We start from the raw sequence: 18,125 nt of genomic DNA, 5'->3' as shown, positions 1-18,125 counted from the left end.
TTTTCTGCAGAGCCCAACAAGAAAAGAACGAAAAGGAAAAAAAGGAAAGTGAACGAAAGTCTTTCTTTTTTTCCCTCTTCCTTGTCGCTGACACAGTCACAGGAGGTAGCCTGTTAAACGCAGGAAACCGTTTGGTGTGTTTCTCTCACTGACTGCCACACAACGCTGTTAGTCGTTCCCTTTTGAACCGTTGCCTACAGGATCAAAGCATGCATGAAAGTGTGCAGGTTAGTTAAAACCAGAGATGTGTTGAACCACGCTCCAAACAATCACACACACACACTGACACACACAAACACAGACAGCTCAGTCACCAAGGATAGCTACACTCTGATGATGAAGCAATGTGCTCGTGTTGAAAGGGGCAAATCAGAGGTGTTTTTTAAGCCTCAAAAAGGTAAAAATGGCTTAAATGTTATAATTGATAGAGCGTACTATTGATAGGCAGTTTATTGTTGCTGTTGACAGTTGCTATTTGGCCATTTTGAGATTGTCTGTGAAATCATGAGTCTGCTTGGCTGGTATTTTTGTCACGTAACACTTCCAAAATCCACTGGAAGTCTTGCCAGATGATAAATAGACATTATGAGAAACAGAGCTTTGTGTTTAAAATGTGTTTTAATGATTATTTGGGCAAATCATTTTTTCTCTTTTGCAATCTTTGTATTTTATATTTACTGATGTAAGAAGGGGGTTTAAAGAGATACAGTAGGTTTTAAATAATAAAATGATGTTTCAAAGGGGTAGTTCACACAAAAATTTAAATTCATCATTTACTCATTTACTTTTAAAATTTTCCAGGTCAGTTTTAAAAAGTGTTTTGATTTTTTGGTTCTGTTGAAAACAAAAGAAGATATTTTGAAGACTGCTGGAAACCAGTAATCATTGACATCCATCTTGGGAAAAAACATTTCCAGGACATTCTTCAGTATACAGTGCTCAGCATATATAAGTACAGCCCTCACAAATCTACATTTTAAATTCATATTTTTAATAGGAAGCTATACATATACATGAGGTTAGTCAGTACTGAACCCAAATCTGAAGCTTATCTAACAAAACAACTTACGATAATGGTCCAAAATACACCAAAATTAATATGTTACAGAAAAATAATAAATACAAATTTAAAAGAAAAAAAAATCAAGAGAAGCAAAATAATGTAAAAATGTAGTTGAAACTTTGTAGGTTGTAATTTATTTTTGCAATAGTTTGCTTGAATTTAATTGTATTACCCTTCAATTTATAATTATGTTTTGTGAATAAAATATTATTTTAATAAATGCATCTGTTTAATAAATCTGTTTTGTTTAAATGCACCAAAATACATTGCCTATATTCTTTGAGAAATGGAAAAAATATTCATTTTCAAAATGGGGTTTACTCAATTATGATGAGCACTTTATATCTCTCTTAGGGCTGCACAATATGTCGTTTGAGCATCGATATTCATGTTTGTAATAGTCACATCGCAAGATATGCAATTTTGAATTGGGTTCTACATGACCAGAAACCACAGGTGTCAAAACGCATGAGATTTTTGGAGAATTCAAGCATAATAGAGTGGAAGGTAATCTTAAACATGTGTTTTTTAAAGCCTGTGACTATGTAAGCATTGTAAGTTCAATGCATTTTAATAGTACATAAATGCAGATTGTTTCATGTTAGAAACAATTCCATCTCTAAATATATTTAATAATCATTTAAAGTCTTACCTGGAAGAATCGTGTGAATGTTTTGTGCAAATTGTCATTTGTTAAATTTTATGTGTGTCTAATTTTGTATCTGAAACTTTTTGTGCTGCCATTTTGACCAGGACGCCTTGGTAGAAGAGCTGTATATCTCAATGGGAAATTCCTGCTAAAATAAAGGAAAAATTAAAATATAAATAAAGTAATGAAGTTTAATGAAAATTCATTTTATTGAACAATGTGATCAAGACTCTGCATTGTTAATTTGCATTTGATTATTCCATTTCTGTAATCTAACACTGTTAGTCTCTCCTCAGAAAACTTTTATTAAAACAATTATTGTTTATTTCATTTTAATATTTGCTCCATTATGTTTATTTATCACTATTTTGTTTATTTGTTTATAATAAATTACATAAAAATATATTTACAGGTTACTCCTCTATAAAATCATACCAATCAATCAAGTCTTTGCAGAAAGAGTTAATTAAATTATGGTGAAGAGATATCGCAATATTTCATATATAGCACAATATATAAAAAAGCAAAAAATATTGCAATTTCAGATGTTCCGCAATGTTCCAATTCGCAATGTTCCAATATCGTGCAGGCCTAATATATACATTTGAAGTCAGAATTATTAGCCCCTTGAATTATTAGCACCCGTTTATTTTTTCTTATTTTTTCTTTATTTTTTCGTTTTTTTTATTATTATTTTTTGTATTATTTTTTTTATTTCTAATAACTAATTTATTTTATCTTTGCCATGATGACATGATTATCTTTGCCATGATATCTTATAAATAATATTTATAAGATATTTAACTTTTATACAGCTGAAAGTGACATTTAAAGGCTTAACTAGGTTAATTAGATTAACTAGGCAGGTTAGGGTAATAAGGAAAAAAATAGCTTAAAGGGGCTAATAATTTTGACCTTAAAATGGCTTTTTAATAATTTAAAACTCATTTTATTCTAGCTAAAATAAAACAAATAAGACTTTCTCCAGAAGAAACAATATTATCAGACAAACTGTGAAAATGCCCTTGCTCTGTTAAACATAATTTGGGATATATTAAAAATAAATAAATAAATAAATAAAGGGGGCTAATTAATCTGCCTTCAGCTGTATATATATATATATATATATATATATATATATATATATATATATATATATATATATATATATATATATATATATATACATATATATATATATATACATATATATATATATATATATATATATATATATATATACATATATATATATATACACACACATATATATATATATATATATATATATATATATATACATATATATATATATATATATATATATACATATATATATATATACATATATATATATATATATACATATATATATATATATATATACATATATACATATATATATATATATATATATATATATATATATATATATATATATATATATATATATATATATATATATTAATATACAGTTAAAGTCAGAATTATTAGCCCCCCTTTGAATTTTTTTCTTTTGTAAATATTTCCCAAACGATGTTTAACAGAACAAAGAAATTTTCACAGTAGTCTTATTTGTTTTATTTCAACTAGAATAAAAGCAGTTCTTAATTTTTTCAACGGTTTTAAGGTCAAAATTATTAGCCCCTTTAAGCTAATTTTTTATTCGCTAATCTACAGAACAAACCATCGTTGTGCAATAACTTGCCTAATGACGTTAACCTGCCTAGTTAACCTAATTAACCCAGTTAAGCCTTTAAATGTCACTATAAGCTGTAAAGAAGTGTCTTGAAAATATCTAGTCAAATATTATTTACTTTCATCATGCCAAATAAAATAAATCAGTTATTAGAAATGAGTTATTAAAATCATTATGTTTAGTAATGTGTTGAAAACACGCTTTTCTCACTGTTAAACAGAAATTGGGGGAAAAATAAACAGGGGAGCATTTATTTGATTAAATACTGTAAAATATTGTTTTTCTTATTAAGATTATTGTGTTTAACAGTTTATTTACTGTAATGGCAAAGCTGTATTTTCAGCATCATAACTCTCAGTGTCTCACATACATGTGCTCGCACAGACACACACATTAATTCAAGAAACTACAAATCCACTAATTATAATTCATTTATCTGTTATTTATCCAAAATCATAAGTGATTTTTGTTTAATATTTTGAATATATGTTTACTAAAAGTAAACATAAGCTCTTCAAAATGTTGTTTAGCATCAAGCCAGTGAAATCTACAAGTGCTCTGATAACAGCTCCAGCTCACAAACGACTAATCAAGCCGCCTTCCTTGGCTTTGAAAACGAAAGGCCACTTATCTGATGTCAGGTTTGTTACTGCCCAAGGACTGAGATCATTTCTCTTTCAGCACACAAACGCTGGGTGACGACAATCAATCAAATGCTGATTCACCGAATTGGCCAACACGGAGGAGAGGGAAAATTCACCGGAGCCAAGTGTGTCATCTGTTGCCAGCGTCTGTGTGCGTGATGACAATGCTGTGCTGGATTCTGGCTCTGTATTTCTACAGCTGCTTGATTATAATGATATTCTGACCCCTGCTGATTCTAGAGGATCCACAAGCCCTCTGATCAGTAACTTGCCTCGGGCTTATCAGCTCTCAGCATGAGGAGGCTGCTGTCCCGAACATAAATATTAGATTTGAAAAAATATAGGGCGAATATATGAATCGAAGAGCAAGCAAATAAAAAAAAACAGTCAGTCTGGGGCATACTTTGAGTTTTTATGATTAGTTGTGTGTTGTTGTTTGCATTAGAAGAGTTACATCAAAGATATGTATTAAACTCTTTTGTGTTCTGATAATAAGTAGAAAATATAATCATTTTTCATAATGACTAACATTTTGTTTAACAATTATGATGAATTATTTTGAAACTTTTGTTTATATTTTCTGTAAACATATTTTGAACTTTAAATGAGAAAAGAAAACATGCGTTATGGATGTGACCAAAAAAGTCTGCGGGTTTACAGTATACAACATACTTTGTAGAAATTCTGTGAATTAAACTGCATAACCCAAAATAAACAATGCTCATCAAACGGAAATGAGTTGGCTCTCTATAGAACGAAAGGGATAGGTTTATTTTATTTTAAATTTTCACATTTATGAGGAAAAACTGTCGTTGCAGATGTGACATCTCTTCGTTACTGATGTGACAAATGTGAAATTGCCACTTGTGTGACTTTGGTTAAATCAAATAGAATAGTATATATATATATATATATATATATATATATATATATATATATATATATATATATATATATATATATATTAGTGGTGTAACGATACACTCAGCTCACGATACAATGTGTACACGATATAATGTTCACGGTTCGATATGTATCACGATATTTGGAATAAAAATTACAAATTAAACGGAAATGCAAATTTTATTTTAAAAAATTTATTACCAAGTAAACTATTTTTTTATGTATTTCTTTTGTTTCAACTTGTTAAACTGAACCTTCTTTTAGAAAATAAATTAAACAGGCCTGTCTCTGGAAAATAAAACAATTTAAAAACTTCTTATAAATTATTATTGAAATGACAGAGACAAAATTAAGGAACAATTTAAGTAAAGGTGCAAAAAAAAAAACTTTCTATTCAATTAAATTTAACAGTAAGAGTTTAAGGCTTTGCTTGGTCACTTGCGTTTTTTGTGTGTGCAAAAAAAAAAAATCTACATTTCCAGGTAATCAGCAGTTCTATAAGATAATCCTGAACTTTGGTGTATCTGTCTGAGAGGTTTTTATGGATAGCTGTCTTCATGTTGGGCATGATGAGTGACATGGTGGCCGTCTTTTCATTACACAGAACAGTCGAGGCTCTTTTCAGCAGTTTCGGCAGGTTTACTATTTCTTCGGCGTCACTGATGTCGGCGCTATCAAGTGTATCATGTTGACGTGCATTTTTGTGTACCTCTGTATTGAAAAGGGTTAGTGCTCGTCGTAATCATAACTCTAAAATGCGATATGATTGTTTAAATAATGTGCACGTTTTCGGTTTCATTTCCACTGCTAAGTGCTGTTCACACTTCCCATGCGGCTCCTGAACGATCACTCTGTTCCACAAACTGGATGTTGTTTACTATTACCTGTTAGTCACAACCTGCAGGTTCTGTTCACTGAAGCAGACGCGCGCGTATGGCAAGCCATTTTAGCATTTAAACCTTTGTTCTCCATAAATATATTTAGAGATATCTCTAATTATATCTTTACTAGTCATAATTATAATTATTCTAGCCAGAATGACAATTAGATTATAATTAGAGATATCTCTAAATGAATTTTGACTAGTCAAAAATCCAATTCAAGATATCTACAACTGTAATTCGACTAGTAGTAAATTAATTAGAGATATCTTCAAATATATTTATAGATATCTCTAAATATGACGAATTAAAGATATCTCTAAATGTATTATGACTAGTAAGAACTCAGTTAGAGCTATCTCTAATTGCAATTGTTACTAGTCGAAATTCATTTAGAGATATCTCTTATTACAATTGTGACTAGTTAAAACTCATTTAGAGATATCTGCAAATATTTTTCAATGGCAGTCAATGGAGGAATATGACTAGTCCAATCTGATTTCGTACTATAGTACAATTGTAATTGCAGATATCTCTAATTGTCATTCTGACTAGTCGAATTATAATTATGATTAGTCAAAATATAATTAGAGATATCTCTAAATATATTTATGGATAGTCAGAACAAAGGTTTAAATGCTAAAACGGCTTGCCATACGCACGCGTCTATCATAGTCCGCCCTCTGTAGTAACAGCTCACAATCAGCTCACTTCATGTGTGATTTTGCAGACGCGAACACATCATTATATGAAGACAATGATATTTTAGGGTGAATTGTACCTTATAAATACAGTATGTGACTCTTTCAACACCATTAGGAGGTGTCGCTGTGCAAAGTAAGTAAATCACTGTGAAGACTTTAAAACTTAGGATGTTTGACCCAGTATGCATGTCAAAAAGCGGACGAGTCTAAAGCAATGACTGTACAACCGAAATGTTGCCACAGCACGTGCGACAGCAGGTGGAACGTAGCTCACGTGCAAACAGCTCAACTAATAAGAGAAAACGGACGTCATATCGTAATCAAATCGTCATAACGCCACGATGCATTTGTGAAATTTTTGCATCGCAATAAATCTTACAACGATAAATCGTTACACCCCTAATATATATATATATATATATATATATATATATATATATATATATATATATATATATATATATATATATATATTCTAAAAATATTTATTGTTTGCTTGGTCAAACTATTTTTATCAGATGAGCTGAATCACAATTCTTGTTTTTTGTGTCAATTTAAATGTTTTGTCTTCAGCCAATTTAAATGTGTTAAGGTAACTTAATCGAATTGTGTTGCGACAACATGAATTAATTGTGTGAAACGCTCCATCTATTTATCTATACATCTATCTGTCTGTCTACGAACTTTCCATCCATCCATCCATCATTATTAACAGATGTGCTGCTTTAGATTTGTGCAGAAATAATATTTAAATAGCTGAAACCATTTATAAATTTCTATAGTCACATCAACAACTTTTTGGACTGAATAAAAATAATAATATAAAAAAACAGAACTGCCTGATTTTTGCTCAAATATGCTTTTACAGAGCATAAATATTTAATTTGAATTACATTGGGCAAATATACTGTAATAAAAAAATACAGTCATTTGGGACGTTGTTTTGGTTTTCATCACTATTTCTGTGTTGCTGTTTATATTAGAACATTTAAAGAAAGTGCTAAACTCTGCATTTGTGTTCTTATATTAAGTGCAAACATAATGTTTTTGTAGGAACAACTAACATTTTTTGAATGATTATACTGTCTGGGAAAAAATAATAATAATATGGCTAAGTAGATGTTGCAAAATATTGCTTGGGGTGCAAACCGTGCACTCACACACACAGAACTGAGAAGCTCAGCTCAGCTCAGCTCAGCTCCAGAGTTGCAGATTTGAAAAAATAAAGCTCCTCAGCAGTCGGCAGGTGTTTGAACATCAAGCCCTGCTCACGTTTGGCCTGCTGTGTTGGGTTGGAGAGAAACCCGCTCTGACTGCAAAGACGGGAGATGCAAGCAGGCAGGAGGAATAAACACTAGTGAATGGAAGGTGAAGTGACCTATTTCTACACGTGATGGTGGCAGAGGTGTCTACATAAAAAAAGAGAAAAGAAAACAAAGTCTCATGTCTTAAGGGGAAAAGGGAATTACAAGCCTCTTAAGATGTCCTGTGTTCAATTTTTTATGTTGTTGAGAATATTTATGTTTTATAATAAAGACAAAAACTGAGAATTGTGTTGTGTGATGATTTACCAAACTTATATATGGTTTAAACACATCTTCAGCAGATGTTTGCATTTTTAAATGAATAAAAGAAGAGAAATTGTGTTTAATTATTTGAGGAGGATTGTAGATAAATCCCACCTACAGTAATCCTTTTTAATTCATTTTGATAACCAGAATTTGCTTTTTAAGATTTTATGTTCTCTGACTGCGAAAGCAAGAATCTGTAAAAATAACATGTGATTAAATAATAGTGTAGTGGTGTTTCAGAATAGCAGACCTCAGAGGATTGGTGACTTGGGGTCGTCAGACTTTGAACCTTTGATTCACTGAGGAAAGAAGGAGGAGGGGGGGCAGGACGTCACTGGACAAGCTGCTCCCCTCCTCTGTGTGATAGTGAAGCTCCAAAAATTTAACCCCTCACTCCATCCTGAAGCATTCTTAACTAAACTCAATAACGAGAGTTCCTAATCTTGAAATGCTCCGAAACTAAGCTATTTTTGGTTCAAATATGATCTGATGCAGCTATTTGAAAAATCAGTTTTATATATCTGAAAATAAATATGCATAATAAATAAAGCTGAACATGAAGCTGAACTTAGGTAAAATCATGCAGAAATTATGCTATGGGTAATTCAAATGTACTTATAAAGATAAAATGATGAAAAATAAGTCTATAAACTGGCTTGAGAATTAAACTATATGATTAAATCTGTATTTTCAGGTAACATTGCACTGAATTTGAAATTATATACATTGTTATAGACAGACAGACAGACAGACAGACATTCATTTCACATATGAAGAGTTCTCATGCAAAAACCTCGAAATGTCGTCTGAAACTTTCTTCTAAAATAAGCAGTTTTATCATGCTTCTGTCTTGTGTGTGGGTTCACTAATATCACTTTTCTGGCAAAGAATAAGTCCTTTTTGAGGTCTTTAAACTAAACAATGTAAACAAAGGAAGCTGAGAGAAAAAAAAGAAACGTTCATTTTCGATGGAAATTTCAGACGGCACTTTGCATCTGAACTCTGCATATGTTAAACATTTTTGTTTAAATATTGACAAAATGGAGGATTACAAAACCGCCACGGTGTGCACGCAGGCAAGCCTTACCTTCACTGTAAACTTTGACCCTCTGAACTTCCGACGTCAGTCGGAATCTACCATTTCACTCAGAACTTGTAAAACGTCGCTAAGTCGTGTCAATTTCAAAAGTTAATGGGTAGAAAATGGACAATAAACGTGAGCACAGACGGTTTAAGAATGGCACTTTATCATGCCTGCGTCAATAAAACGATGGAAACTGCAGCTGAGGTGAGATGTGTGCTGAGACATAATGGACTGGTCGCGCGCGTTTTTAGGCGCGCTCACTGAAGTTCTGAGCGCGTGCTTAGATCTACTCAAACGCTCTCTTGCGCTGGAGCGATCGGATCATAAACTGCGGATCGGATAGTAATGGCTACAATGCTGAGCAAAGAGTTGCAGGATATTGAGGTAAAGCACACATAGTGTTTCTAAGATTTCGGTAAAACGTTTTTACACACTCATTCATTGCTAGGCTTTTTTGAAGGGCACGTGTCCATGTTTTAAACACACTTAAGGTGATTTGTGTGGGGAAACTACAAGACAAAACTTTGAAAGCTACATTCTTGTGTACAATAATAAAAATGTGTGTGTGTGTGTGTGTGTGTGTGTGTGTGTGTGTGTGTGTGTATAATATACATATGTATGTGTATGTATGTATGTGTGTGTGTGTGTGTGTATATATATATATATATATATATATATATATATATATATATATATATATATATATATTAATGCTATTGATTACATTTATTTATTTATTTATTCAAAATTGAAAGGTTTTAATCCACTTCAGGTGGTGACTACTATACATACACACTTTAGTTTACATATAATAGCCTACTTGAAAATTCAACCAAAAAAGTAAACTTATTTTAGCATTATGATATTTGATTAAAATTATTGTATTAATCACAATATAGAATTAAAAAAAATCGGTTTGTAATTTCGGCAGTTAAAATTGTTCATGCTCGCAGTTCTGAGTACATATTCTACAGTCTTTAATATTTGAAATTGAAGGCCAGTAATAAATCCCTCTGAAAGCTTTAAAAGGCACAGATGAATAAAAGGTAAAATCAACAGATTTTTTTTTTTGTACATGGCCTTCTCTGCTAAAGAGATTTCAGGACCTTGGACAGGGACCCATTTAGTGGTTGAGCTCACAGTATTGTAGCTCTTCAACACTGATCAAGCCGTAATTAGTAGCTTAATGAAAATGTACAGTTCCAATTTAAGCATCATTTCCTCCAGATAAACAAGTGTACACTCGCATATGTTAGTCATTTTCTTCTGATGCACAGTGCACTTTGGCAACAGCAAGCTTTTTGATTTGTGAACAAAGCATGCGTGACAACCTCCTCTGTGTATACGTCTCAAAATCCATGTCATCTTTTATTTGTACGTTTGCAGCGTTTTATGAAAACTTTAATAATACAGAAAATTTGAGAATACAAAACCATATAAATGTCCCCTATCAAGTTCTCTAATCGTATAAATTGAGTATCTACAAGGACACTTCTTAAACTGTATCTATAATTCATTTATTTATCTTCGGCTTATTTTCTATTCAGAGGTCACCATAGTGGAATGAACCGCCTACTATTCTGGCATATGTTTTATGCAGTGGATGCCCTTCCAGCTGGAACCCAGCACTGGGAAACACACACACACACACACACAAACACACACACACACACACACACACACACACACACACACACACACACACACACACAGGCGTATGCTAGGGCCAATTTAGTTAGTCTAATTCATTTACAGTATACCCATGCAAACCTGAGGACATGCAAACTCCACACAAATTCCAACTCACCCAACCAAGACTCGATCCAGCGACCTTGCTGGAAGTCCATAATTCAGTTAAAAGATAAGTCAAAAATACTACCAATAATAATAAATAGATTATAATACCGGATGCATATTCATATTGGGAATGCCAGACTCAGAACCAAAATCAAAACCATTAATACATGGAGAGTTCCACTTCACTTGTAGATAAGCACTCACAAACTTCCCTTTTCTTGTTTCCTCAAGGGAATCTGCACTAGGCTTGGGTGGTATCCAAATTTTTATAGTGTCAAACCTCCTCTCTATTTTCTTTCGTGATGTGGTATTACCTCGAATAATAAAAAATAAATAAATATATAAATAAATATGATGTAAGGGTCAGACAGTGGCACCAAACTGTTGGCTTGTGCCTAAACCATTCAAAAACTGAATACCAAACGTTAATACTGAAAGAATAGCAAAATAACATGCACAACAATATTAAAATTTTTAATCATTAGCAACAAATAGCAGTTTATAAAAAAGTTTAAACATTCAAACAGATTTAAATTAACATAAAAATTCAGAACAGTTTTCGTGCAGAGATGCGGAAACAAATCAATAAAATTTTGCCATATCCTTAAAGGACTTGTTTTCCACTGTGTGGAAAGAAACCATTTCCTTCGCCAAGTATTTTGTCAATGTATCAGTACAAGTTTTCCAACGGACACTGTCCCTTTTGTACTTTGTTGTTTTCCCGAAAGCCCCCATTATCATCGGCTGTGTACTGGCAGTCGACCAAGAAGTTGATGGTCCTGCATCGGGAGGCGTTGTAACTGTTGCACTAAGTGAACTCGCAGCAGTAAGTGGATGGTGGTTTTGTGAATGCAACCTTGGGTTCAAGGTATATACATCTCTCGTGGTCCCCTTTTTGTTGCACAGTTTGCAAATTGTCCATTTTTACTGCCTTTCCCTACTCATTCGGTCAAAAACTGGTATACTGCCAAACTGCATAAGTTGCAGGCATAGGCTGGTATAAGATTCTGACATTGAGAACCTTGGATAAGAATATCATGGTTTCATGGTATCACTGAAAATTTTGGTGGATTTAAAACCTTGACTCCAAACTTCGGTATACGGTGTAACGATTAACGTCCCATGCTTAAGAAGTTGTGTTCTTTTTCGAGACTAGGTCATTTGGTGCTTAACTCGCTATCATTGCCCACGTCTGTCTTTTTCCTCAATGCTGATGAAAACCATGCATATGCATTTTTAGTCATTAAATAAATTATATTTAATATTCAATCCTTGTCTCCTATATAAGTGCATTGTTTTTTATGACATTATAACAGTATTGAAACTGATACCATTGCTATTTTTCGATACCACGGTATACCACATAACTGTATTCCCGCCCAAGCCTAATCTCTACTGAAATTTTACATTTTACAGGACATACCCTTGATCCCTCTATTTTGACAGAGAAAGTGCGTCGACTTCATATGTCCACCCCTGCACCTATATTTACCAGGGTTTAGGGCATTTTATTTAAACCCATTCAGATGTTCCGCAAGCAGTGAACATTTGTGTATTGTTGTCAATGACTCACAGTACATTCGAGGGAGCGAGATGAAAGGAAATTAGTGAGTGAAGGGCATAAAATATTGGACTTGAATGCAGCCAATGTTGAATGAAAATTCTGTATATATTTTTTTCAGTTTGAAATTGGTTGGAATTAGTGTTTATTCTCTTTCGAAAGTTCTTCACTCAGTTCACTGATAATTTTGGTTCAATTTCCACGAGGGATGAACAAATTCACACTGGCATGTGTTGTGTATTAGGTACATTATCATCTCTGACAGACAGCATGTTGAAGCACTCAGCATGCCATTTTCTCCTTTTTGTCAAAAAGCAACGGCTTAGTCAAAACATACAGTGGTGTGGATGGTAAGGTTATAATTATTTATGTCTAAACCAGTAATACTCAAGTCTGTTTAATAGATGTTTTAAAGTAATATTTAGAATACTCCAACCAACCCAGCCTGAGTTTTTGACAGATGTGATTGAGGGATGAATTATGTTTAGTTTTTGTGTAATTACAAAATGTTCCAGAGACTTTTTTTTTTTTCATTATACATTGTTTATTATACAGTATTTTAGGGCTTTATGATGGTCACAATGTGGAAAAGACATCAAATAAAAACAGCTGTAAAGCTTGAATTCTCCTAGAATTTGGCAAATTTTGGAAGAATAAATTAAAAGTAGCCAAACCAAACCATAATATGTGCAAATTAAACAACAAAAAGACTATTTACCTATGAAGACGGCATAAGCTACATGTTTATTTAAATGAATTTATTGTTTATTACTCGTAAGTTTAAGCACACATAATTTCAGTTGTTCAATGTTGATAGTCAATAAATAATCATCAATAATAGATAATGTGTGTTTCCTTCAATTATTTTAAAGTAAAATAATGCATCCTTTTTTTCAAAAATCTTTCACTTGTAATATGTGAGCATATTTACTGTATAAAACCTGTTAGTGAACTGAGGGCAAAAATAAATAAATAAATAAAATTTAATTAAATTAATAAATAAAATAGTCGTTTATTAATCATAATCAAGTTAAAATGTTAAATTAATCGAGATTTTGATTTTAGGCCAATCGCCTAGCCCTAAAATAAGGACATGACTAGGACTAGACACAGATCTGTGCGCACAGAAATTCACAGATTTTCATAGATTTTCAGCAAATTATTGAGTAAATAGTTTTTAAGTGTGTGTAAATGTAGGTACGTTTATATTTATTCAGTTGTTTAATTTGAGTAATATTACTGACTATAATAGAACTCGTTAAGTAATAATATCCGTCATAACTTTTATTAGCTACAGTATACAGATACTGTATGGCCACGGAAAAAGTTTCTTCACGCGCAGTGCTGCAATTTGTCATGCGCTGTGCTGCAGCAGCAAAGGCTGCCTTTTCATTAAAAAAACAAAACATTTTTGTGCTTTGCACAATATTCACCTATATTGTAGATATTATATGATAGACTTGGTTTGTTTACTAAATAAGTATATCTAATAGGATTTGCATTGTAAACATTAAATAAGCGCTAAAAATGTATTATTTTTTTATTCAATGTATTAAGTTTTTAGTTGCGATACACCCAAAATCATTCCGCATAAGCAAAACATGTGCACAGATTCTGTCTGGTCCTAGACATGACACATCTCCACAGCTGCTCTGAAAGTCAGTTAAGCATCATTTTATTTATTTATTTATTTATTTATTTATTTATTTATTTATTTATTTATTTATTTATTTTTTATTTATTATTTTTTTTTTTTTGAGATAAGAAATATTAACAAACAGAAACTCATGACCGGCTGTTACAATAAAATTCAGGTAAATAAAAAAAATAATAAAATGTATTTATATTAGAACTAGTAGAATCTACTATAATAATAATAATAATAATAATAACAATCATAATAATTGTAATTTAATAAGTAATTTATATTAAATCATTTGTCAATTTACATGAAAACAATATTAGGAAGCCTATATAGCTTCTTTCTGAAGCCATCAGTTGTTTAAATTATTATTTTTTTTTACATTTTAAATAAAAAAGATGTTTAGAAAAATGTTGATTTGATCCCAGGAACCAGCATTCTTTAAAACCACATGAGGGAAAATAAATAAAATGGTATTTTTCTTTTTGGGCAAATTATTCCTTTAAATGTTAAAAAAAATATATATATAACTGTTGTTCCATTACTATTAGATTTTTTAAGTAATAAGCACATCAGGTTACTTTTCACCCCTTCCTTTTTCTATTTCAAAGCAATCAAAGTGATTGTTAAATCATGTTTTGTTCTTATCAAGTGCACTTAAGCAAGCAGGTTGTTAATTTAGTGGCCAAATTAGTCTAGAAAAACAGAGGTATTAAAGGTTTTTAAAAAGACTTCATGTTCCTGAATTAAAATCAATTAACTTAATCAAAACATAATCAAATGTTTTAATTGTGTCCCTTTTGAAATGGTGGCGTGTTTCAACTCAGGCCCTTCCTCAATTTCCACGTCTGTATTAGCTCCTGCATGCTGTCCGTAACGTTTGCCATGTTTGATCCAGCGTTAGCTCATCTGATTTACACAAATCTCTCTGTTAGCGTCGAGCTTAAGAGAAAACACTTCTTCTCCGTGACGTCTTGGTATTCACAACACATGCCGGATGACATCTCTGCTCAGGTGAGATAAAGCTTCCTCTTTTAAGTCGAGCAGATATGGGCATTGACTTTCATAGAGAAAATAGAACTGTTACCAACGACTCTCATTAGCATTTCTATTCATGAGTGTTATGACTATGGCAACGTGACCTTGGCGTGCAGAGTGCACTTAAAACGTGCTCTAAACGACTCCTGTCTGCCACTGAAAATACCTCACTAAATGTCATAATAATGGCTGTCCGTGGGGCAATTAAATTGGCCATTCATTTTGGCAGTGCTGTCAGACGTCTCATTTTAATATCCTGCTTTTCCGAGAGCGCTAAACGTGTGCCTTTGTGTGTGCTCACGGATTCATTAAAAAATCCTCCGGGATGGCCATCAGTGTTCGTTAAAAACCAGATTAATGTGGCCGCTTACACAAAGGGCTACGGCTTTTTATGGAAGGCCCCGAACCCCAACAATGACCACTTCCTGATAGCAAGTCAAGTACCATGATAGAAAATTGTCGACTTAAAAGCCAAAATTGCAATATGAACGTTATGAAAGGCCCATTAGCTGACAGACATCCATATCATGGATGTCAAAGTCAGATGCTCTACCTGCTGGAGCTTTTATCCGTGCTGAAGAAAAAAAAAAGAAGTTCTTTTCGAGTTCTGGAGGAAACTTGAGAATATTTATAATCCAGTAATGGCCTGCAATTACATGCAGTGCTCATGAAGATACTGGCTTCGTGACATCTGCTCCTGGTGTAAGTGTTTACATTTGCATTTGGCAGATGTTTTTATCTCCAACTGCCACCAAAAAAGGCTCTGTATTTGCAATTTTTTTGTACGAATGAAATGCAGTTTTTGTTTTAATCTGTATATGCCTAATGGTGTTTCTTCTGTGTAAAAAAAAAAAATAAAAATAAATAAATAATAATAATATTTACATATATTTTTCTTGCATAAAATATAGAAAAGGTAACACATTTACAGACAAACATATACACTGACCTGCCACTTTATCAGGTACACCTGTCCAATTGCTCGTCAATGCAAATTTCTAATCAGCCAATCACATGGCAGCAACTCAATGCATTTAGGCATGTAGACATGGTCAAGACCATCTGCTGCAGTTCAAACTGAGCATCAGAATGTGAAAGAAAGGTGATTTAAGTGTCTTTGAATGTGGCATGGTTGTTGGTGCCAGATGGGCTGGTCTGAGTATTTCAGACTTCTGATCTACTGGGATCACGCACAACCATCTCTAGGGTTTACAGAGACTGGTCCAAAAAAGAGAAAATGTCAGAGGAGAATGGCCAGACAGGTTCGTGCTGAAGGCAAAAGTAACTCAAATAACCACTCGTTACAACCGAGGTATGCAGAAAAGCATCTCTGAATGCACAACACGTCCAACCTTGAGGCAGATATGCTACAGCAGCAGAAGACCACACTGTGTGCCACTCCTGTCAGCTACGAACAGGAAATTGAGGCTACAATTCTCATAGGATCACCAAAATTTTACAGCAGATTATTGGAAAAACGTTGCCTGGTCTGATGAGTCTCAATTTCTGCTGTGCCATTCGGTGACCAATATGCAGCAACTGCTTGATGCTATTATGTCAATATGGACCAAAATCTCTGAGGAATATTTCCAGTAACTTGTTGAATTTATGTCATGAAGGATTAAGGCAGTTCTGAAGGCAAAAGCGGGTCCGACACTGTACTGGTATGGTGTACCTAATAAAGTGGCCAGTTAGTGTACCTATATGCATTTTATAAACAGCATATTGTCATTTTCAACTACATTTTGAGCTACAAACGTTTTTTTTTACACATCAGGAAGAAAAGTTATTAGACCTTTTATAGAATAAAATATTTGACTTAAACCCATATCTAAGCAACTCAGTACATCCAAATATATATGAAGGGATTTTTAGTGGTAGATCAAAGCAATTTTTCTTTTGTGTGTTTGCTAAGGCTCATAGTGCCAAGGCTCTAAACAGATCAAATAGTTGAGTAAAATCCAATATATAGCTTTAAAGACTACAGGATCCAAAAAATCAAAGCATTAGAATGTATCTTAGGGGGAAAAAATAGTAAATAACATACATTTTTACCAGCATTTACAGAAAACGCTCACTAAATTCCACCCAGTGTAATAAAACTACAATACTGACAAATCCTGTCAAGCTTATTTAGAACAAAACATCTTTAATGACATATTTAGGTCTAAGCTCACAGCGTAGCCCCAAAATAATATTGCAGTATTGTTTTATTGTTTATTCTATTCCACAGTCTTGTTAACCACTATATTTTAACTAATATCTTTTACCATGTACATATATTTGATTAAAATAGTATAATCATATTTTAATGCTATATTATGCCTACAAAATATGAATTTTCATTTAAATTGAAATGATGCTAGGACATAATTCGACCCATGATTTTACATTTAGTTTTCTTTCTTTTTTTTTGTTGTTTCAACTTTAAAGAAGACACAGTGATTAATTATTTCGAGTAGAAAATCCCCTTTGTTAATGTATTTTGATGTAGACACTAAAATTGAACATTTTGTCTACAATCCATGTACAGTTTAAGTCAGAATTACTACTTCTCCTCTTTGTATTTTTTTTCTTCTTTTTTTTAATTTCTCCCAAATGATTTTTAACAGAGCAAGGTCTTTCATCACAGTTTGTCTGAAACTTTTTTTTTTTTTTCTGGAAAAAGTCTTTTTTGTTTTATTTCGTCTAGAATAAAATCAGTTTAAAAAAAAAAAAAAAACATTCGAAGGACAAAATTATTAGCCCCTTTAAGCTATATTTTTTTTTGATAGTCTACAGCACAAACCATCATTTTACAATAACTCGCCTAATTACTCTAACCTGCCTAGGACAACCTAATTAGCTTAGTTAAGCTATTAAATGTCACTTTAAGCTGTATAGAATGGT

The 18,125-nt window shown here is 32.5% G+C and overlaps 1 protein-coding gene and 1 long non-coding RNA gene across 7 annotated transcripts in view; one reads left to right on the top strand and one right to left on the bottom strand.

Moving 5' to 3' along the window:
- LOC141378039 (uncharacterized) overlaps positions 1 to 9,477 on the bottom strand; it is a 46,597-nt gene extending 37,120 nt beyond the window's left edge. For 2 of the 3 annotated variants that reach the window (XR_015478416.1, XR_015478414.1), the window contains exon 1: positions 9,202 to 9,465. This is a non-coding gene — a long non-coding RNA (uncharacterized LOC141378039). Of the gene's footprint in view, positions 1 to 9,201 lie in introns of all 3 variants that reach the window. The other variant, XR_015478415.1, reaches the window with a different exon arrangement.
- Positions 9,471 to 18,125, top strand: part of dpydb (dihydropyrimidine dehydrogenase b) — a 303,079-nt gene continuing 294,424 nt past the window's right edge. For 3 of the 4 annotated variants that reach the window (XR_015477648.1, XM_087239143.1, XM_087239144.1), the window contains exon 1: positions 9,471 to 9,582. Coding sequence is in view for 2 of the 4 variants with exons in the window: in XM_087239144.1 (XP_087095270.1) it covers positions 9,544 to 9,582 (39 nt within the window). In the remaining 2 variants the exon portion in view is untranslated. 4 annotated transcript variants of the gene reach the window in all.

The sequence above is a fragment of the Danio rerio genome, chromosome 2, assembly GCF_052040795.2.
Source record: "Danio rerio strain M-AB ecotype USA chromosome 2, GRCz13ab, whole genome shotgun sequence".
NCBI classification, from domain to species: domain Eukaryota; kingdom Metazoa; phylum Chordata; class Actinopteri; order Cypriniformes; family Danionidae; genus Danio; species Danio rerio.
This window is presented reverse-complemented; position numbering and strand designations above follow the sequence as displayed.